This window comes from Ambystoma mexicanum, chromosome 10, assembly GCF_040938575.1.
Source record: "Ambystoma mexicanum isolate Mex_15411 chromosome 10, UKY_AmexF1_1, whole genome shotgun sequence".
Classification (NCBI taxonomy): domain Eukaryota; kingdom Metazoa; phylum Chordata; class Amphibia; order Caudata; family Ambystomatidae; genus Ambystoma; species Ambystoma mexicanum.
The window spans coordinates 682,889,180-682,911,741 of NC_090932.1; the positions used below are offsets into that span (position 1 = coordinate 682,889,180).

Here is a 22,562-nt window from a genome sequence, read left to right on the forward strand (position 1 = left end):
TGCTTTCCCCCCCTTTCTTGTATATTGGCACAATTTCAGCACCTTGCCTTGTCCTGGGGACCACCCCCATTCCCACTACCGCACTGAAAGGTCTCCAAAGTATAGGAACCCATACAATCAGGGCATTCTTATACAGGTCTAGTGGGATATTGTCTGCCGCTGGGGCCTTGGGCTTCTTTTGAGACTTTATAGCAGACTCAATTTTCTGCAGGGTAAATTCGAATATGATTCATTCATGCGATGGTGCGGGCATGGTGGCGATGGGTGGGATTTCCTCATTTTGGTTGAGATTAGTAGGTTCCCCATATAGTCCTTCAAAATGTGTACGCCAAATATCTGGGGGGTATATTACCCTGGTGATAGCATCACATCTGATATCCCTATCTGAGACTAGCTTCCAGAATGTAATAGAATCACCATTCTTTGCCCTAAACCAGTCCTCCCACTAGTTGCATTCATATTTCTTTTTCTTCCTTTTTATAAGGGTTTTATAGTTTTTCCCAAGGACACTCAAATGTTCTCTTTTTGCTTGGGGGTGTTTTCATTAATGTATGTCACCAACCATTTCTTAGCTGTTCTGCACTCATCGTACTACGACTCTCTCTCTTCAATGTACGCTCCTTTACCAATAATTTGTGCGTAACTTGGAGTGCAACAGATTTCACTAAGGAATCACATTTAGGCAGTGCTATGCTGTCTGAGCACTCTTCCCCACATATGTTTTAATTGCTAGGCAAAACAGAGTGAAATATACTAGGGATGCAATCTTTATCTTCTAGTCAAGCCCGCTTGATAGAGGGGCACACGTACCACCACTTGGATTGCACTAGTACTGTCTGATTCAGCTGGACCTTTAGTCCGCTCCATTAAGGTAAATAAGGTTACGGTTAAGGTCAACGGCTTTTGATAGCTTCCATAACGATATAGAACTTCAAAACTCTTTACCAAGTTCCAATTAGGAGCTGTGATTATGATGTGGTCAATCCTTGAGGAACAATGAAGTCAAAAATAAGTATTTTTGGATAGTTGATCTTGCCGAGTGCGGCCATTAAATGTGATTTCATTTGGTGCCATTTAGATAAATATTTTTTTTTCTTTTTGTTTCAATAGCGGTCCATTGCACATTTCTATGGGGGCTAATCATTAACCTAATCCTGAACTAAGGGCACAAAGATCCCAGGTTACGAAACAAACAAACATTGGCCAATGGGTAATGGCTCGGTCTGCGGTCATCAAGTCATAATTGTATGAAGGTTTTGTTCTTTTGAAGCATTTTTTCACTAAGAACCCAGACCCATGATCAATTAAATCGGCTTTGCTCATAATCTTTGAAAAGTCGGGTTTTAGGAATGCAAAATGCCCAATGTATTTTTAAAGTTCAACTTGTGCTCTGAATACCCATATCTGTGTACGTTTGTCTAAGCTTATGGGCCTCTTGTGTTGAAAATGAGTTGATGTAGCATAGTGGATAGTTCACCTGCATTAAGCCATCTTAATGGCCTTGTAAATAGAAAGCAATGCTAAGGTCTCCTTAATCAGAAATTGGTAATGTAGGCCAACACATGTAATTCAATATGTCTAATGCATAGAGCATTGAGTTATGTGCTTGTACAATTAAAATACAGTTTATGGGTCATTTATGTGACATAGCTGCACACAAAGCAACTCTTAAAAATGTTGCTTTGAGAGATTTACATTATAGGGTGAAAAAGCCATGCACAATACATTTTATCTAGCAGACTTTTTCATTTCAATTAAATTAACTTTGCACGCTTTATCTTAATCACCACATTGAGTAGAGTCTTTAGAAAGGCAGTCACCCCTACCACTAGGTTTGTGGGATGTTCTAAGGAAAACAAATGCTATCTCTGATCTCCTCCCAGACAGGCCAATGAAGTAAAAAGCCTTTTTTCCAAATGGACCAGCCAAGTACTGGGTGCTCAATCAAGAAGTTCTAGAGGAGGTATTCTCCCATTAGGGAACTCATCAGTGTGAACAGGAAGTGCAAATGGTTCTGCTCCTGGGACTTTTCATGGCTGGGAACTCTGAGGGGAGCTTTGACCATCGAGTGTGATTTCTACCTACTCTATGCATTCCCACTGATCCCTGTCATACTGCTATTTACAGGAGGCGGTGTGTTTTGGGTCCACAATGATTTTGATTACTCAGAACTAGATCCGGAGAATGTGGTTGCTGGACATGTCCATATGGCCTCCCTGCCGCCTTCCACGGTGAACAGACCTCCCTTCTCGAGCAGTGGGATGAATCTTGCATTCGAACCGCAATAGCCTGAACCTTCATGCTTGGCTGCTAAAATGTTGAGATATAAGGAGTGGGATTTGTCAGAGGACAATCGGGAGTCCATTTATGCCTGCAGGTGGCGTACATTATTGGCCTGGTGCCGAAACAGGATCAAGATCAGTTTACCTGTTCCACATCCTTAGTTGGGTATTTTCTGCTTCCTTTGGCCCAGATGTGTCAGCGGATTGGCGCTGTAAAGGTGTATTTTTCTGCCATTTCAGTTTTCAATAGGACCTGAAGCAGGTCTTTTTTTTTCTCACAATCCCTACAGTCATGAAATTCCTGCAGGGACTAATCAGTGTCCTGCATGGGACTTGAATTTAGTGTTAACGTTTCTTATGCACGCTCCCTTTGAGCACCGCCATTCTTGTTTGCTAAGGACACTCACCCTTAAGGTGATTTTCTTGGTCGCCATCAATTCTGCTAGACTGGTGTAGTCGGGTATAACTCCCCACTTGGCTTTCTCCAAAGGAAAGGTGACTTTGAGAGTGAGGCTATTCTACCACCTGAAAGTGGTCTTTGATTTCCATCTCTCTCAAAAGGTCCATCTTCCTGTCTTTTGTCCTCCACCTCACCCTTCCAAGGCAAAGGAACTATTTCATCGGCTGGACCCAGTGCAAGCTCTAGGCTACTACATCTCTAAGATGAGAGAGGCAGAAATGATGACTAGCTTTTCGTTGCTGGTCCCCGTGATTGCAGGGCTGTGACCAAACCAACCCTGCCAAGGTGGATCATCCTCTGCATCTCGGAATGCTATGATCTGGCTGACAAGGATGTGCCTGAAGTTCTCAGAAAACAATCCACCAGAGGACTGGCTGCCACCTTGGCCATGTTAATTCTCTGTTCTGGACATTTTCTAGGCTGCTACATGGGGCTTCATAGCACACATTTTGCTAAACATTCCTGTTTGATTTCACAGTCTGGTCAGAACGCTTGTTTTGGCAGGACTGTCCTTCAGGGATTTCTGTTTTAGGTGTTGTCCTTGCTCTCCTCCCTTCTCGAGATCTAAGTTCGGCTCTGGGAGATGAGGAATCCGTTGGAGGGCGGAATCCATAAGAACAACAAATACTTCACTCTGCCATGTTCTTCTGATTGATGTTCCTCCCGCTGATTCCCATTTGCCCGTTTTGTTGGATTGCTAGTACACGTTGGTTCTGTGGCCCATTATCATCGGAGTGCTAGGCAAAAAGCATGGAACTAAAGTGACCAGGGGCTGCACCTCAATATATATTGGCCCCAATGTCATATCCAATGCATACAGGCAGCTGGCAGAGCTGCACTGCGCCCCTTGATGGCAGATTAGTTACTGAAGAGCAACTGCGCCAGGAGATAGATATCAAAGATGAGGAGCCTGTGGGAGGAACAATTATCAGAAAGAACATTACCAAGAGGTGAGTGAGTTGTTTTTCCAATGGAGTGTGTCCTCCCAGAGATTCCTCATCTTAGATATATTCTTCAGCTGCAGCTGATCTCAGAAACCTTTTTGCCAGCAAGGGGCACCGTGCAGTGTTGAGTTCCCACAATGCACTTCATCGATGTCTGGGATATATAGTTTGCACCGCGCCCTGTGGACCCACTTGCTTTTTTCGTCATGCTCCGCTCACTTCACAAACAGTTCTCTATAACGTCAACGTTTTTCCCAAAATGTTAACCCCAAAACCATCAGGGTTCAAGAGATGTGAAGACTGTGAGGTGAAAATTACGCTTACCGACCCACACCTCATTTGTATTTGGTGTCTTGGCACCAAACATGAAGTAGCAGACTGCAGGTCGTGTCCGTTTTTGACCCCAAAGGCTCTCAATGATCATCCAAATTGGCACTGGGGCACTCCCCTTCCAAATTGCCAAGTACTGCTTCTTTGGGGAGAAGAATTTTTGAAAGGCAGAAGCTGAAGCAGCTGAGAAATCCCCAGAGGCCCAAAATGAGAGCAGAAATTTACCATGAAAGGTCGCATTCGAGGAGTGACTCCCACAACTCATCTTCGTCTCCATCAAAGTAGAAGAGACGCTGAAGACTTTCATCACCATCTGCTTTCTCACCGGACACAGAATAGGTATGCGTCCCACAATCTTTTTACAATCGATTTTTGACAAAAATAGGGACCAGATCCCCTTTGGAATCAAACCTTTCCAGGAAATATAATCAAACTCTCCTGAAGAATTTTTATAGAAGCAGACAAGGATAGCAGATTTGGCGAGCGATTTAAATTCTGCAAGTTGACTCAACTCCTACCTGCAGCTCGATTTGGTGCAGGAAACCCATATTCCACCCGAATGCCACAGACTGGTGATGGCGAAGGTGGGAAGCTCTAGGATAGGATCCACTGACAATATTGGTCACGGAGTGCGGCCTGACATACGACACAGGCCTGTCTCCGGAACCAGGTTTACCATTCGACACTGCCCTAAAGGACCCAATTCTGGATGTCGGGCAAGAACCACGCTCCACATCAGCTGTGGGCAAAGATTTAATAATAAACTATAGACCGGCGTCTAAGATTCCTGAGTTTCTCTTGAGACACCCTAGCATGGAGAATCTTGTGGTCAAACCTGCGACTTCAGGGGTGAAGTCACGCTATTTTCCATCTCTTATCCTATATAGGGATGATAACAAATATGTAGCTCTTAAAAAGAAAGTGTTATCTTCAGGTGGTTTGGCCCTTAAGGCCATCAATGCATCTTGCGCCATGGCAAAGTACACCCATACTTTGTGGGCAGTTATTTCAGAGGCAGCAGAACATATGCCCTAAGGTGAGATGAGAGATGGGTTTAAAGACTTGGTCACCAGCGGAAAAGGCGGCGCATGCCAATCTTTTCAATCAAGGCATGACGCTGCCGGCTGTGTTGACAGTGCTATGGACACCAGCTGTGATGAATCCTGTGAAGTCATTACTGATTCCCCAGTGATGATCTCCTCCCACTTGCCCATGGGAAGGCAGCCGCTACCTGATCCCAACCCTGGGGGTGGTAATATGAGTGAGGATCATGTGGGAGTGTACCACTAGCGGGAGGAAGTGATGACTCCATAGGAAGAGGCACAGTATTGCCCCCCCTCCCCCGTTTCCCCTTGAAACTATAACCTCTAAAATACTGATGGCATATTGTAAATATGAGCAAAATACCAGTACACATAAGAGTTACTTAACATCTCCAATTCTTTACAGTTTTGATTCATAGATTGCAGTCGCGAGGGGATTTTAGCTCTGTGAATATAGAGCATCAAAGGGATTAACCCAGGATTGACACTGTTGAAAACCTTTCTATCCAATTGCATGAGGCAAATGTATAATTTTCTGGGCTTATGTCTGGTTTTGAAAAAGTCCCCAAGGCCGAAACACGTGTAAAGCAAAAGGCATTATCAACAATAATCAAAAATGTATCTTATCACTTGAATCTTTACCTTTTATGGAGTAGTTGGATCACTCCTCTGACGGTCCAAATGCGACAAAGCTCACAATACAGATAGCTTTAGGGATTATAAACCCTGTCGCAGAGAGAATCTCCCTGAACACCACATTGATTCAAAGCAATGCAGTTTGAAAAAGTCCTAAACTCTTATGAACTCCAACACCCATAAAACCTCCAATACTGGGACGAGGAAGAGAAGAAAGAAGTTAATGTGCAGCAGAAGAAACACCAAGCTAAATTTAAAGACTAGTTGTTGTAATGGAAATCAGCTGTGCGGGACATTTAAAAATGGTGTGCCCTTTCAAGTTGAATATGGAGGAAGAAAAGTGAGATGGAGAGCGGGCGAAGTGGTTGTCAGAACCGAAGGGAGACTGTTAGGCAGAAACCTGTGCAGTTCCCTCTGGGACCACTGCAAAAGATTTAAGACTACAGGTGTTGGCAGTAAACCCACTTGGTAGCAGTCTGTACCACACAGATTCACTGTGGTAGCTGTGGCTGAGCAGTCAGACTTCCCTCAAGAAGAGTTAGGCAGTATATAGAGGATACACAATAGGTACAGAGGCACAATAGTACAAGCAAACACTGACCAGAGCTAGGTGTAAAAGTATATACTTATTTATTTTAAAGGCACACTCATAAATTACACTAGCACAGAAAAAGGTAAGAAAGTCAAAACACAGTCACTATTACTTATATGTACATCCCTAGTCATTTGTTGGACAAGTCGAAGTTAACACCACTTATTTCCAAACAGAGGTGAGCGCTTAACGTTAGATGGCACTCCCAACAAGTTATTGAAAAAGGGAGGGAAAAGGCAGAAATAATGAAAGCAGCAAGGTAAAACACTGTTCACATAAGTTTAGAAAGGCAGTCACTTGTGGAACAAGGAGAATTGGTTCGGGGCCCGCTTTAGAGGGAGCCAGGCGAAAATATGCCCAAGATCACACAATGTCACAAGTCTTTGCAGGTGAGTAGAAAAGGTTTTACTACGTTTAGAAAAGTTTAGTTAGGGTGTCCCAGGCTTACCCAGGTTCGAGAGCCGAGGGCTAAATCTACCCCGTACAATCGGTGGCAAGGGAAGCCGGGCGGAACACAGTACCTTTAAAAGTGGAAAGGATCCTCCAGCGGTGGTAGTTGTTCCTGGTAGTGGGTGCAAGTCGCGGCGTCGTCCAGAGGAAGAGGTGACCTCGACGTGGAGGAAAGCTGAAGGTCGTTGCACTACCAGGGATGAGGCCAGCCGTGGAGTTTTCCGGTCACAAAGGATTTTACCCCTCTTTCGCGGTTAAGGTAAAAAGTGGTATCCCGGTTGCCGGGGTGCTTGGCACAGGCAAGGCGGCCACGAGATGCTTCGGGACGGCGAAAAGAAGGCAGCAACTGGTTGTCCCCACCAGTTAAGGGAAGAAGACTCTCCGGCGGGAGATCTCCTCTGTCGTCGGGGAAAAAGTGGTGAGACGGTTCCGCAGGGCTCCACCGGTGGTGTCGTCTTGGCAGGTTGGCTCGGCTTCTCCCTCTTCGGCTTCTTAGGTCATGTGGCGACTTCTGAAGAACCATTCCCAAAAACCCTGCTTTTATGCAGCAAACCCCCATTCATACAGCCTAGCTGTCACTCAAACATGCTAAGTGGTGAGCGGGGTGGCTCACCACTTGGGCCAATCACACCAGAGTGCGACATGAGTTGGCAAGGCAACTCAGTCCAGGGTGCCTAAACCCCCTCCCACACCCCCTGTGGTACCCAGACAGAATGGCACCACTTTGGAGGGCTTCTGTGCAGAAGCCCGCCAAAAGTGGAACAAAGGCTCGACTCAGGTTCAGGGTTACTGAAGTGAACCTAGACGCCATTTTGGCGGCGAGTTCTGGCAAAAAATCCCGACCGGTGAATTTATATTAAATAAATAAACCGGCGGTATCTTTAACATTGCACCAAAAAGTGGTGCATTAAAAACAATGGGAAATCCCATTGGGAAATATTCCGGTGGAATATTTCCGTGGTATCCACTGCCACCAGCCAGAACTCGGCGAGGGGGGACGGGACAGTACCCCCTCGACAACAGACCCAGGGGCAATCTAATTGCCCCTACCAGTACTTCCACAGTGAGATGGTTTGTACTGGTTAAGTTCCTAAGTTAAGACTAGTAAAGTCAATGGTGACTTTACAGACCCAGGGAGACAGTAGTCAGTCCCAGGGTGTGGAGTCTATGTTTGGGGGTCCCTATGACACCCCTGTGTTACTGCACTGAGGGTGCTGTGTAACACACATTCAAAAACCAACGATGGCCTATGGGGAAAAAATACCCCCTAGCCCATAAGCACATAGCAAGTCACAGTAACACTCTCAAGTTATGTCCAAGAGTGAGGGTAAAAGAGTCTCACTCTTGGCAGGAGAAAGAAAAACCCCCAAAAATCCAGCAAAGCTGCTCGGGGACTCACTAGGTTAGGACATTCAGCCTAAACAGAGAATTCTCCCTAACACTCGCCCCCCCCCAGACTAAGGGACAGGAGGATTTAATCCACTCCTGGATGAACCTCATACCTCTAGTCGATGACATACATCCTAGAGAGCCCATCAGCATTTTGATGGTGACACCCTGACCTGTGCTCAATGGTGAAATCAAACCCTTGGAGGCAGATTGACCATCTCAATAGTTTTGGATTTTCCCCTTTCATTTGCATTAACCATCTCAAGGGTTGGTGGTCAGTCTGAATGACAAAAGTAGAACCATACAAGTATGGCCTAAACTTCTTCAGTGCCCACACAATAGCAAAGCATTCTCTTTCGATTGTTGCCCACCTTGTTTCAGGATCCTTCAGTTTTCTACTGATGAAGCAAATGGGGTGTTCCCTACCCTTCTCATCCAGTTGGCTAAGAACTGCACCTATACCTACATTGGAAGCATCAGTTTGTACAATGAAAGTTTGGTGGTAGTCAGGAGCTCTGAGTACTGGAGCTTGGAAAAGAGCTTTCTTCAGGTTTTCAAAGGCCTGATTGCATTCCTCATTCCATTTGACCTTCTTTGGAAATTTTGGAGAGGAGATCACATTCAGAGGAGAAGCTATGGTCCCATAGTTCTCAATGAAATTCCTGTAGTACCCAGTGAGGCCTAAGAAGGCTCTCACCTGGGTCTGAGTAGTAGGTGTTGTCCAATTTTGCACAGCTTCAATCTTGCTGAGCAAAGGCCTTATTTCTCCACCTCCTACCTCATGTCCAAGGTAGACCACTTTACTCTGACCAATTTGGCATTTGCTTGCCTTTATGGTCAGAGTGGCCTGCTCAAGAGCCTGCAAAACATGTCCTAAGTGGGTCACATGTTCCTCCCAGGAGTGGCTGAAGACTGCAATGTCATCCAAGTATGCTATGCAGAAGTCCTCCATCCCAGCTAGAACTTGGTTCACCATCCTTTGGAATGTTGCAGGTGCATTTTTCAGTCCAAAAGGCATAACCTTGAATTGGTATAGGCCAACTGGGGTAGAAAATGCAGTTTTCTCCTTGGCATGGTCTGTCAGGGCTATTTTCCAATAGCCTGACGTAAGGTCCAGTGTGCTGAGGTACTTGGCTGCACCAAGTTTATCCACCAACTCATCTGTCCTTGGCAAAGGGTGGGCATCAGTCTTGGTGACTGCATTAAGAGCTCTATAGTCCAAACAGAATCTCAACTCTTTGGATCCTGCCTTTGGTACTAACACCACTGGGCTAGACCATGGACTAGTAGAGGGCTCTATTACCCCGAGATCAAGCACCTTCTTGACCTCACCTTTGATGTGGGTTCTGACATGTTCTGACATTCTGTATCCTCTGCTTTTGACTGGCAGACAGTCACCAGTGAGTATATCATGCTGTCCCCAAGGGGTCAAGCCTGGTGAAAGTGAGAACAGGGGGGCAAACTGATTTAACATAGCTTTGCACTCCTCCTGTTGCTCAGGGGTCAGATCTGAAGAGAGATTAACTCCTTCAACCTTTTCGTCCAAAGGTAAGCCTCTCAGGAGGTCAGGTAGAGCTTCACTCTCCTCCTCCTCCTCTTCTGATGAAGCTAGAAGCAATGCTCCTACTTCTGGTCTAGAGACATAGGCTTTGAGGCGGTTGGTGTGGAAGACTCTGGGAGCTTCCCTGGGTTTGCCCAGATCCACCAGATAGTTGACCTCTCCAAGTTTTCCCACAACCTTGAAGGGTCCCATCCATTTGTCTTGCAAGGCCCTCTGCCTTGTTGGAAGCATAACTAGAACTAGCTGGTCTTGAGTGAACTCAACCATGTTAGCCTTCTGATCATGCCAATGTTTGATCAGAGCTTGGCCAGCTTTCAAGTTGTCACTTGCTTCTGCCATCATGTGTGACATTCTCCTTCGGAGACCTATCACATAGTCAGTCACTCTGACTGGCTTGGGGGAAGGAGCACTCTCCAACCCCTCCTTAATCAGGGCCAAGGGGCCTCTGACTGGATGGCCATAGAGAAGTTCAAAGGGAGAATAACCTACTCCCTCCTGAGGGACTTCTCTATAAGCAAAGAGAAGGCATGGCAGTAGAAGGTCCCACTTCTTCTTAAGGGGTTCTTCTAAAGCACCTATCATGCTCTTCATAGTTCTGTTAAATCTTTCTACCAACCCGTTTGTCTGAGGGTGGTAGGCGGTTGAGAACTTTTAGGTGACTCCGCAGGTTTTCCACATGGCTTTCATGTAGTTGGACATAAAATTTGACCCCCTGTCAGAGATCACCGCCTTAGGAAACCCAACCCTGGTAAAGATACCAAGGAGGGCCTTAGCCACAGCCTGAGCTGTAACAGTCCTCATAGGAATTGCCTCAGGGTACCTAGTAGCATGGTCTACTACAAAAAGGATAAACCTGTTGCCTGAGGAGGTTGGGGGATCAAGGGGACCAACAATGTCAATCCCTACCCTCTCAAATGGGACTCCCACAACTGGGAGAGGCACTAAAGGTGCCACATTCTTGGAACCAACCTTACCAGAAGTCTGGCAGGTATGGCAGCTCCTGCAATATCTATCTACTTCAGCCCCCATCTTTGGCCAATAAAAGTAGAGGGAGAGCCTTTCCTTGGTCTTCTTGAAACTCAAGTGACCAGCCAAAGGAATCTCGTGGGCTAGTTGCAAGAACTGTTGTCTGTTCTCTTGGGGCACTACCAGGCGTTGGTAGGCTCCAGGTTCAGATTCGGTTGGTTCACTGTAGAAGAGGCCATCTTCCCAGTGTAACCTATACTTCCCAGGCTCTTGCCCATCAGCCTGAGAAGCGGCCTGTTGGCGGAGACCCTCCAGAGTTGGACATTCTCTTTGTCCCTTACGAAAAGCTGTCCTGCTGGGTCCACCTTCTGCCAGTAAAGACTGCAGCTCAGGATGGTCAGCCGGGTCCAGGTCTCCAATAAGTTCTGGGCCTCCTACTAGCTCTTCTTCTTCAGAGTCTAATTCAACCAGACAGGGTTGTACCTCCCTCTCAGCCTCAGCTGGAGGTGGAGTTACAGGTGTAACTTTGGACAACCTCGGGGAAGTCCTTGTTGGAAGCACTGGAGTGCTTGCTGTAGGTTTTTTCCTAGGAGTCTTGGGTTGCCCCTTTGCTCCTGATCTGGTAGTTACTGCAGTAAGTTGCTCCAGTGGGAGAGGAGGTATTTCTGTCATCTCCCGAGATAAACCTTGCAGGGTTTTCTCTCTTGCAGGTTTTGTGAGCTCCTGTAACCTTTTACTAGGGGGTCTGGGGGTATGTGACACAACTCCAAGAGCTTTCAGGTCATTTCCCAACAGAACCCTTCCTGGCACTTCACATTGTATACTGACAGGTATCTTTACAGCCATATCATTACACTGGATGAGAACTGGTAACTGGGGACACATCTGCACAGGCCCTCCAGCTAACTTGGTGAGGCATTTGGGTGCCTTAGCAACATCCTCTGCCTTGAAAAATGATTCATCCACCACAGTTATGCTGGCCCCAGTGTCCCTGATGGCAGGAGTCTCCTGACCATTCACGTGGACACTGTCCTTATAATACTCTTTAGTATTATCTGGGATAGAATTATACACATCTAAATTCTGTTGTTCCCACAACCCCAGAGAGACTAAAGAAACACTGGCTGAGACTCCAGTGGGTTCATCAGCCAGTAGTAGAAAGTTTCCACTTGCCATAGTGACTTCCTCCTCTGGAGCGAAGGCTAAGGAGACAAGCTGGACCCCTGAAGGTTTACCCTTACATCTGGGATCTCCTTTCACATGGTCAGTAGCCTTACAAACATAACAGGCCCCAAAGGTCCTTTGGAATGGAGGCTTGTTCTGACCTCCTTCTGGTTTAGCATCAGAAGGTATACTACTCTGCTGTGGTTTCCCAGGTGGCTTACCCTTATGGTTTGGTTTGGGGCCCTCTTTGGAATTAGAATTATTAGAATTCTCTTTGGAGTCTTTCTTAGGCTGTCTTCCCTCATCCTTCTTCTGAGTTACCCCAGAATCCTTGTGAGTAGCCCTGTTGGCAACCCACAAGTCAGCAGCCTTAGCTAGTTTCCTAGGATCTAATTCCCGTGAATCAGCCAAGTGCTGTCTGAGCTCAGGAGAGCAGGCAGATTAAATTGACTGCATCATTACAAGATTTCTCATTCCTTCATAAGTGTTCACTTGTAACCCTTAATCCATCCCTCTAAGTTTTTCAACCCTTCACACACCCAGGTAGCCCAAGGGGTACCATCATGCTTTTTGAGGCTCCTAAACCTCTTAAGATACTGGGAAGGGGTCTTCCCAAACCTAGCTATCAAAGCTAGTTTCACACATTCATACTCTTTCCTATTCTCCTCCCCAACTCCATTGCCGCATCAGTTGCAACAGGGGGAAGCCTAGAGAACAACCAGGTGAGTAACTCGTTACCTGTGATGTTCTGGAGCCCATGATTATACTCAAACATAGACAACCAATCCAACACATCCAACTTAGGCTCATACATACCAATCAATTCCTTAGGCATCCGGGGTCTTTTAGGACTGGAACTTCTAGAGGAGCCAGAGAGAGAAGCATTTTCAACAGACAATTTCTTCATTTCTAGCTCATACTTGAGCTCCATTTCCCTTAGCCTTAGTTCTTTGTCAGTTTGAGCATTAAGTTTCTTGTACTCTAATTCAAGTTTCATTTTCTCCAGTTCAAAGTATTGAGGGTTAAATGTGGGACCTGGCAAAGGTCCAGTAGGTACAGCTGGTAGAGCAGACAGAGGCCTAGAGGGAACATCCACAACAGTTTCATCCTCCTCTTCTGGTTCTGACCCAAGATCATCAATACTTTGTTCAATATCAATATCATTGCTGTCCTCTACATTTTCTGGAGTGATAGGTTCCTCTGAACCATCATCCAGACTTTGGTTTTCTAACAACCTTTCTATTAGCTCCATTTTCTTTCCTTTAGTCATGAGATTCCTATGCTTACAGAGAAGTCTTAGACAATCAGCAGTTTTTGTAGCAAGGGACTCTTGACTATAACTTTCCATAGTAGACAGGTTAGAAAATGACTTTTTCTTTCTTGTGCTTAAGCTTTGTGGTTAGTTGCACTAAGGTATCTCAAAAGTACACTAAAGTGTATACTCAATACAAATCCCACCGCTGTACACCAGTGTTAGGCAGAAACCTGTGCAGTTCCCTTAGGGACCACTGCAAAAGACTACAGGTGTTGGCAGTAAACCCACTTGGTAGCAGTCTGTACCACACAGATTCACCACTGTGGTAGCTGTGGCTGAGCAGTCAGACTTCCCTCAAGAAGAGTTAGGCAGTATATAGAGGATACACAATAGGTACAGAGGCACAATAGTACAAGCAAACACTGACCAGAGCTAGGTGTAAAAGTGTATACTTATTTATTTTAAAGGCACACTCATAAATTACACTAGCACAGAAAAAGGTAAGAAAGTCAAAACACAGTCACTATTACTTATATGTACATCCCTAGTCATTTGTTGGACAAGTCGAAGTTAACACCACTTATTTCCAAACAGAGGTGAGCGCTTAACGTTAGATGACACTCCAACAAGTTATTGAAAAAGGGAGGGGAAAAGGCAGAAATAATGAAAGCAGCAAGGTAAAACACTTTTCACATAAGGCAGTCACTTGTGGAACAAGGAGAATTGGTTCGGGGCCCGCTTTAGAGGGAGCCAGGCGAAAATATGCCCAAGATCACACAATGTCACAAGTCTTTGCAGGTGAGTAGAAAAGGTTTTAATACGTTTAGAAAAGTTTAGTTAGGGTGTCCCAGGCTTACCCAGGTTCGAGAGCCGAGGGCTAAATCTACCCCGTACAATCGGTGGCAAGGGAAGCCGGGCGGAACACAGTACCTTTTAAAAGTGGAAAGGATCCTCCAGCGGTGGTAGTTTTTCCTGGTAGTGGGTGCAAGTCACGGCGTCGTCCAGAGGAAGAGGTGACCTCGACGTGGAGGAAAGCTGAAGGTCGTTGCACTACCAGGGATGAGGCCAGCCGTGGAGTTTTCCGGTCACAAAGGATTTTACCCCTCTTTCGCGGTTGAGGTAAAAAGTGGTATCCCGGTTGCCGGGGTTCTTGGCACAGGCAAGGCGGCCACGAGATGCTTCGGGACGGCGAAAAGAAGGCAGCAACTGGTTGTCCCCACCAGTTAAGGGAAGAAGACTCTCCGGCGGGAGATCTCCTCTGTCGTCGGGAAAAGTGGTGAGACGGTTCCGCAGGGCTCCACCGGTGGTGTCGTCTTGGCAGGTCGGCTTCTCCCTCTTCGGCTTCTTAGGTCCTGTGGCGACTTCTGAAGGACCAGTCCCAAAAACCCTGCTTTTATGCAGCAAACCCCCATTCATACAGCCTAGCTGTCACTCAAACATGCTAAGTGGTGAGCGGGGTGGCTCACCACTTGGGCCAATCACACCAGAGTGCGACATGAGTTGGCAAGGCAACTCAGTCCAGGGTGCCTAAACCCCCTCCCACACCCCCTGTGGTACCCAGACAGAATGGCACCACTTTGGAGGGCTTCTGTGCAGAAGCCCGCCAAAAGTGGAACAAAGGCTCGACTCGGGTTCAGGGTTACTGAAGTGAACCTAGACGCCATTTTGGCGGCGAGTTCTGGCAAAAAATCCCGACCGGTGAATTTATATTAAATAAATAAACCGGCGGTATCTTTAACATTGCACCAAAAAGTGGTGCATTAAAAACAATGGGAAATCCCATTGGGAAATATTCCGGTGGAATATTTCCGTGGTATCCACTGCCACCAGCCAGAACTCAGCGAGGTGGGACGGGACAGTACCCCCTCGACAACAGACCCAGGGGCAATCTAATTGCCCCTACCAGTACTTCCACAGTAAGATGGTTTGTACTGGTTAAGTTCCTAAGTTAAGACTAGTAAAGTCAATGGTGACTTTACAGACCCAGGGAGACAGTAGTCAGTCCCAGGGTGTGGAGTCTATGTTTGGGGGTCCCTATGACACCCCTGTGTTACTGCACTGAGGGTGCTGTGTAACACACATTCAAAAACCAATGATGGCCTATGTGGAAAAAATACCCCCTAGCCCCTAAGCATATAGCAAGTCACAGTAACACTCAAGTTATGTCCAAGAGTGAGGGTCAAAGAGTCTCACTCTTGGCAGGAGAAAAAAATAAACCCCAAAAATCCAGCAAAGCTGCTGGGGGACTCACTAGGTTAGGAAATTCAGCCTAAACAGAATTCTCCCTAACAGAGACACACAAGAGCGGACTGTGTGGAAGGAGGCAGTCGCTTCCTTCCGGCAAGGCGTGAGAGCAGGAGAAGCACAGCAGGTGCTTCAGGTGAACCGCTGAGGAGCCAGCAGCACTCAGGAGGATGTCGGGGATGCAGCCACAGTGAAGAACGGCAGATCCAACAGCAGATGAAGGAGAAGCCGGCGGGAGAACCGCAGGTAGGTCTGCAGAGCAGGAAATTATTTCCTGAAGCACAGACTTCGCCGCAGCCGTACACCACAGGTTGTAAACACCAGTGAGTCTGCCCAGAAGCATTGGGAGTCCGAAGGCATACCGGCAGGCATACAAACAATTGGGAACTTATTTTGAATATCAACCAAATGATCTAGAAAGAGAGTTTACACAAATCTCCTTAAAGAACCACTGTTTGAACTGAACTTGTTCAATATTCTACCTGAAACAGTTCAGGTGAAGGGATCAACCCCTGGATACAAGGATTTTTTTGTTGGATTTACATAATGAGTTTTTTTGCACACTTTTTGCTGAATTTGAAGCAGACAAATTTGCCTTACACCTTTTGTTGTGTTTAGTATGAGAGTCAGATACATTTTGGACACAAGGGCAGTTTGCCTAATTTTCATGACGAGAGACATACTGATCCCTAGTTTTGATTTCCTCTGCAGGGAAACTCTCTAGGATAGGGACAGAAAGGCCTCTATCCAAACCCTTTTATTTGAATAAAAAGTCTAATGCTGAAAACATTACAACTTTGTGTTTGTCTCTCATTTCTGACCCCCCACACAGCTCAGTTACCAGGAAGTTTTTCTGACTGAGGAAGTCAATGTTTGCCATAGACATCCAATCAAAACTTCTTGACATGCCCATTAACAGCAATCATGTTTTCCCGCCGAGAGTTGATAATAGCTCGCAAAAGCTTCAATAATCTAAAGCATCTGCTAAATCTTTAGGAGCAGTGGTCAGCTAACAGCCAGTACAGGCAACTGCACAGACTTGGAGAGGCATTCCTTTTCGTTACTTCATTGTCTTGAGTCAGAGAAGTATAGCACAACCCTCCACAAAACAAGTTCTGAGAAGGTTCTCTAGACCAGCAAGGGGTAGAGTTGGAAGGGGAACGCAGACAAATGTGACCACTGTCCCCTCAGGTCAGCTACCACATCAAAACCACTTAGAGGCTTTAACATACCTCAGCCAGGGGAGGAAGATAGCCTTGCACTTTGGATAATAGTTACACATTACTTTTGATGCGTGGGTACACCAAATGGTGACCCAGAGCTGTTGCCTCTCATTCTTGTTCAGTCCTCTGATTGTCTTCCGCCTGCACATCATGTTCTGCTACCAGGTCGGCTATTGCAGCAGGAGATTGTCACCCTGCTGGATAAAGGTGCCATAGAGCAGGTGCTCACAGTGGAGAAGAACCAAGGGTGGTTTTCTCACTACTTCCTTCTGCCGAAAAAAGAAGAGAGGACTGTGACCCTTCTTATGCCTGAGGTTCTTGAACAAGTTCCTCAGGAAGGACACATTGATTGCTGTAACACCTTTGCAGATCCTTCAGGCCCTGCAGATTCTGGATTGGTTGGTTTCACTCAACCTCCACAATGCTTAGTTTCATGATCCCTCCATCCTAAGCGCAGGAAGTACCTGAGGGTTTGTGATTGTCAGTACCCATTATCAGTTTCGGGCCCTACCTTTCGAGCTCACCTCTGCCCCAAGGGTCCTTCAACAAATTGTTTTTGGTGGTAGCAGCCAGTCTAACGAGAAAGAGGGGGATTCACGTCTTACCGTACTTGGATGATTGGTTAATCAGAGCCCCCCCAGCACCCCGAGCAGGCCTGAAACTTCTCAACCACACCTGCTACCTGTTAAACAAATTGAGCATCTCCCTCAACTTCAGGAAAGTGCCATGTGATACCCTTGCAGGGCATAAGGTTAAATGGGAACAGTCCTGGACTCCCCCTCACATCCAGCAGATGAATGACATTTTAGAATGCTCCCACACTACTGGCCCTAGACTTTAAACGGTTACTGCGTCTCGTGGCATTCTGCATATTTCTGGTGCCAGTGGCCAGGCTGAGGACACTTAGTGGGCCCTCAGATCTCAGCAGTAACCGTTCTTAGGCAGCATGATGGAGCTTCAGGTCCCAAGCAGGATATCATTTGATTTTCCTGCCGAGAGTACTTGGTAGAGGGGCGGACCTTTTGACAACCTTGGCCACAGACGACAGTGGTTATGGATGCCTCTCTGAAGGGCTGGAGCGCACACTTCAAGCAGCTGACTTAGAGTGAGTTGTCTCCAGCAGAGACCTAACTTGTCATAAACCTGTTGGAGCTGAGGGCTATTAGACTGGCGCTGATGACCTTCTTGCCTTTTCTACAGGAGAGAACTGCCCTGATCATGACAAACACTGTGGTCATGCACTACCTCAACAAGAGAGGTTGTGGGATCACTACTGCTGTGTAGGAAAGCAAAGGAGCTCTGGTTTTGTGCGTAAGAGAATGGGATCGTCCTATCAGCAGTTGTGTATAGGCGCATTATAAATACCCAATAAATAAATAAATCTAGCTAAGGCGGAGCAAACGACAACAGATGCCCTGAGCAGACAGGGCTCGGTCTCTCAAAAATTGGGCGTTTTGTCGGGAATTTCTTTTAAAGATCTTTGGCCTTTGAGGAACTTCTCAAGTGGATCGGTTTGCCTCCAGTTCCAACAGAAGTACGAGCTGTTCTACTCAGGGGGATATCACCGAAAAGTAGCATCAGGGATTGCATTTATGGTGGACTGGCACTTTCCACTTCTACATGCATCCTTACCAATCTCCGACATCCCTCAAGTTCTCAGGAGGTTCAGATCGACCATATACAAATTTCCCCGGACTGGGCAGGAGAATGTGATTCCTGAATCTTTTGGACATGACCATGTTTGTCCTGTGGCGTCTTCTTCTGAGGATAGACGTGTTTGCGCAGTGAGAAGACCTAGTTTTTAACCCGAGTATCAACACACTCAACCTTCATGCCTGTCTTCTGAGAGGTTGGTATAGGGATTCGCACCCGCCTGAAGAAGGCACAGAGGTGTTTTGTTTTTTTTTTTTCGTTTTTTTAATTTTTTTTTTAAGAAGACCACCATCCAAGTTCCTTTAAGGCTGCCATTGGAAAAAAGATTCCATCTGGTGCAAAGCTAAACAAATATATCCGTATCTATGTAAGAGGCTTATATAACTTTAATCTTGCAGCTTTCTCAACAAGGGCATCCGGTGACCAATCTTCATTCTATCAATTTTCAAGCACATACCTAAGCAATGATCATATTTTACCACACCCACGGTGGTAACATTTCTCAACCGACTGTAAAGATGTTTCCCCCAGTCCCCTTCAGTTTGCTGGCCTGGGATTTGAATCTTGTACTGACTTACTTAATAGGTTCTACTTTTGGGCCTATGCATTCTTGTCCACTCAGACTGCTAACATAGAAAATATTTTTGGTGACAATCCAAAGTGTTACTGAGTTACAAGCCCTAACCTGCAAGCCCCCTTTTACAGTGGTCTCCAAGGATAAGGTGACCCTTGGGGTATGACCAATTTTTCTGCCAAAGGTGCTCGGAGTTTCATATTTCCCAGATGATTCATCTTCCAGTATTCTGCCTATCTAAAGAAGTGAATAGATTTCATAGACTGGACCGTAGAAGGGCTCTTCGTTTTTACATTTCCAGAATTAGAAATTTCTCCAATAGAGGATTAACGTTTATAGGTTAAACCGGGTAGATCTGTAACAAAATGAACATCTTCCAGATGGATAGTTTTATGCATTTTCAAATTCTACTCTACTGTAGGGAATTTCCTGAGGACCTTCATAGTACACTGAACCAGAGGAATGTCTGCCAATTTGGCTTTCCATGGAGATTTCCAATGCTAGACATCTGACAAGACACAACTTGTTAATTTTTGCATACCTTTTCAAAGCACTACTGCCTTGATTCTCTATCGAGCCAGGACACCCGATTTGGCAGGGCAGTTCTCCAGAATGTTCTAATTTGTACTTGGCCTTTGGGTTCACTATCCCCCGCTTCCTCCCTTGAATTATATGTAGCTATTGGAGTTTAAGATGAGGAATCTGTGGGAAAACACCATCTCGAAGAACAATTTATTTATATCTGTTAATGTTCTTTCTGATGGCTGTTCCTCCCGCAGATTCCTCACCCCCCTCCATTTTACCTCTGATAGAGAGCTCACTCTATTATTACCGTGATGGTTAATTCCCCAATGCAGCTGAGCTCAGGGGAAAAAAATGATAGAAACTGAGGGGTTGCAAACAATATATGCCAATGCCAACGTCACATCTGGCACAAAAGATCGAGCGCTTTGAGGGAACCAGATGCAGACTTTGCACCGCAAACTCCTGCTGGCAAAAAGGTTCTGTGGTCAGCTGTAGCTGGAGAATATATATAAGATGAAGAACCTGTGGGAGGAACATCCCTCAGAAAGAACCTTACCGAAGGAAAGTAATTTTCTTTGGTTGTTTCATGATTGAAGAATGTTACTGTGATTAGTTGTAGCAATATTGCCCTTCAGATGCTTTTCTTCAAGAATCCATCAATACTCATGAGTTGGTGTTGGAGTGCAGTTTTGTGGTACATCATCATACATTTTTGATTAACTATAACTTTTCCTCAATGTCACCATGAACGATTAAGAGTTAACTTGATATTTTGTACACGAGAGCTCCTATATAGTAAGTGGTTGAAAAGTTTTCAAGTCATATTTTCCTTTTTGTGGTATTCCACACGTTCTGTATAACATTTACAAATTTAAAAATGAAACCCAATTCCTGTTCCTTTATTACATTTGGTGCAACTCAATATGTGTTTTGAAATATGGCATTGGACCCTTTATCCTTTATATCTAATGTTTGCAAAGAGTAGCTCTGAAATATCATGCTAGCGTAACAGTAGTCCTGCAAATAATGGCAAACTTATTTTTTAACAGCACTTTCCAGACAGTTCAAAACAGAGTGTACGACTTCTGAAAAGGAGTGAAAATCAAGGGAAAACGTTGGATAGTGGCTCATCTGAAAAGGTAAAACAGATTGTACATAACTGGGCATACACTGATACATTTGTCAGTTCCATACAGAACTAAATGATTGCATTCTTGGTCTGATTGTTTTGTTAGTGAGTAAACAAAATCATGAATGGGCTGTGAGTTTGTTTTTATTTGAAAAATCTTTATGAAGATTAAACACACCGTTCTAGAAAAGTCTTCAATCCAATACCTACAACCAAAGTATTTTTCACACAATGGTCAGTTACTGCAGATCCCCAGTGTTAGGAAAGATTTTCATTTAGCTGCTTTCTTCCCAGTGACTTCTATGCGATACCCTATCTTTTTGGTATTGTTTCTGGCTGACATGACTTTTTGGAGGTAAGTAAAGCCCTCAGTTTTATTCCAGTGTTTTTCGCCCACTCTTACAGGGAAACTGATCAGTCCCTAAGACGTTTAGTATTCGGAGACTGTCTCTCGTAGTTGATTTTTTTTGTATTTTCCCAGCTGTACACATCTGTTATATCTTTATGGTTATAATGCACTTTCACTAACATACGTCTCTCGGCATTTATAAATGACACCTACCTCTACGCAGGTCTTCAAGGATTCAGTAGTCTGTAGAAGGAGAAAGAGAGTCTCACCTAGAAACCCCTCCACCACTCAGCCGAAAAAGGCTAGGCAGAGGTGGAGTCTCCAGGGAAAACCCCAAAAGGGGAAAAAACCCTGAGGTGAGCTGCTGGGGTGCGTGGACTCCTGCAGGTAGCTGCAGTGGTTTACGCAGGAACTTTAGTGCAGACCGAAATCCTCTCGTGAAGAATTCTAATACAGACAGAGTAAAGTATGAGTTAAGTACGAGTAAGAGGGTATCTTAAAGATGTTGAAAATCGGAGGGTAGAAGGAAAGGCTTACCCTGACGTGAGTGATCGTCTCTAGATCTATATTAACCAATCCAATGGTAACAGCAGATTTATTGTGTAAAAGACCTAATGGAGCATAGGGTGTAAAAGATTATGCCCAAATGTATTTAAACACAGTCAAAATACAAAAGGGCGTCAGTGAGGCAAGGGAATGAAAGCCTTACCAATATATTGCTCACAAGAAGATGGATAACAGATTAGGAGGCTTGGAGCGTGAGACTGCAGAGAATTCCTATGGCTGGATCCTAATGCTTGATGAGAGAACAACAATAGTAAATAAACGCGTGCTGGAAAAGACCGCGTAAGAAAGAGTGACTTCTCTATCTATGTAGGGCTACACACCAGAAAAGTCTGGGAGAAAGGCTGATTGTTGAATGCAGTTTCCTTTAGTCTCACAGAACCTGACAATCATTGGAGGAATCTAATATCACAAATCAAAAGAATTAATTCCAAGGGATTTGAAGAAAGAAAGCCTAACAGATACAGTTTAAGTAATGATCTCAAAGGAGGAAGGCAAGCGAACTTACAGAGCGCAGCGCGACTCTGAGTAGAGAAGCAACGCGTCGATCCGAGTATCCGGATATGCGATCCCGGAAGTCGGGGCGTGGCTACCCGCTCGGAATGAGAAGCGAGAGACACTGAAGCGCTGCAGACAGTTCCCGGCTCCTCCATGTTGCGAATGCCTTTTTCGAGGAAAACCGCGTGTAAGGGTGCACGTAAAAGTGAAACAGGAGAACCCGTCTGGAGAGATGTAACAACATCACCTTCAAGTCAAGTGCAGTTAGGATACTTTATAGCCTTAAAACTTTTTCTTTTGTAACTTTGTGGTACAATTACAATGTGTCCAGGGTGGGCTGGTGGCAGTGGATATTTTTCTACCTTGTTGTTAACATTTTACTTGCGCATTTTTGCGTTTGACCTCATAATACCATAAAGATGACCTTGCACTGTCAAATAGCCATGCCATAAGAGTTCTTCCTTTCCCTTGTCCATTTTGTACTTTGACCTTCTTCCTGCCTTCTCAGGTACAGAATTATCATATACTAGCAAAAAGTACCCCTACTGAGAACGGGTTCTGTGGACAGACATGACAACACTCATCAATTGTTGAAAATCAATGATTATGTAGGTCGCTGTTCTGATTCACTTATCTCTTGATGTGCTTTGCACTCTGAAGTAAACTGCATTGAGAATGGCCGTGTGTGGCTGGCTGACATACCCCTGAGCAGACATTGCAGTGAGGCGAGA

At 45.4% G+C, this 22,562-nt stretch overlaps 1 protein-coding gene across 2 annotated transcripts in view; it reads left to right on the forward strand.

Moving 5' to 3' along the window:
- Positions 1-22,562, forward strand: part of XRN1 (5'-3' exoribonuclease 1) — a 2,611,979-nt gene that overhangs the window by 2,160,386 nt on the left and 429,031 nt on the right. For both annotated transcript variants that reach the window (XM_069618274.1, XM_069618273.1), the window contains exon 35: positions 20,341-20,430. In XM_069618274.1, the coding sequence (XP_069474375.1) occupies positions 20,341-20,430 (90 nt within the window). The remainder of the gene's footprint in view (positions 1-20,340; positions 20,431-22,562) is intronic.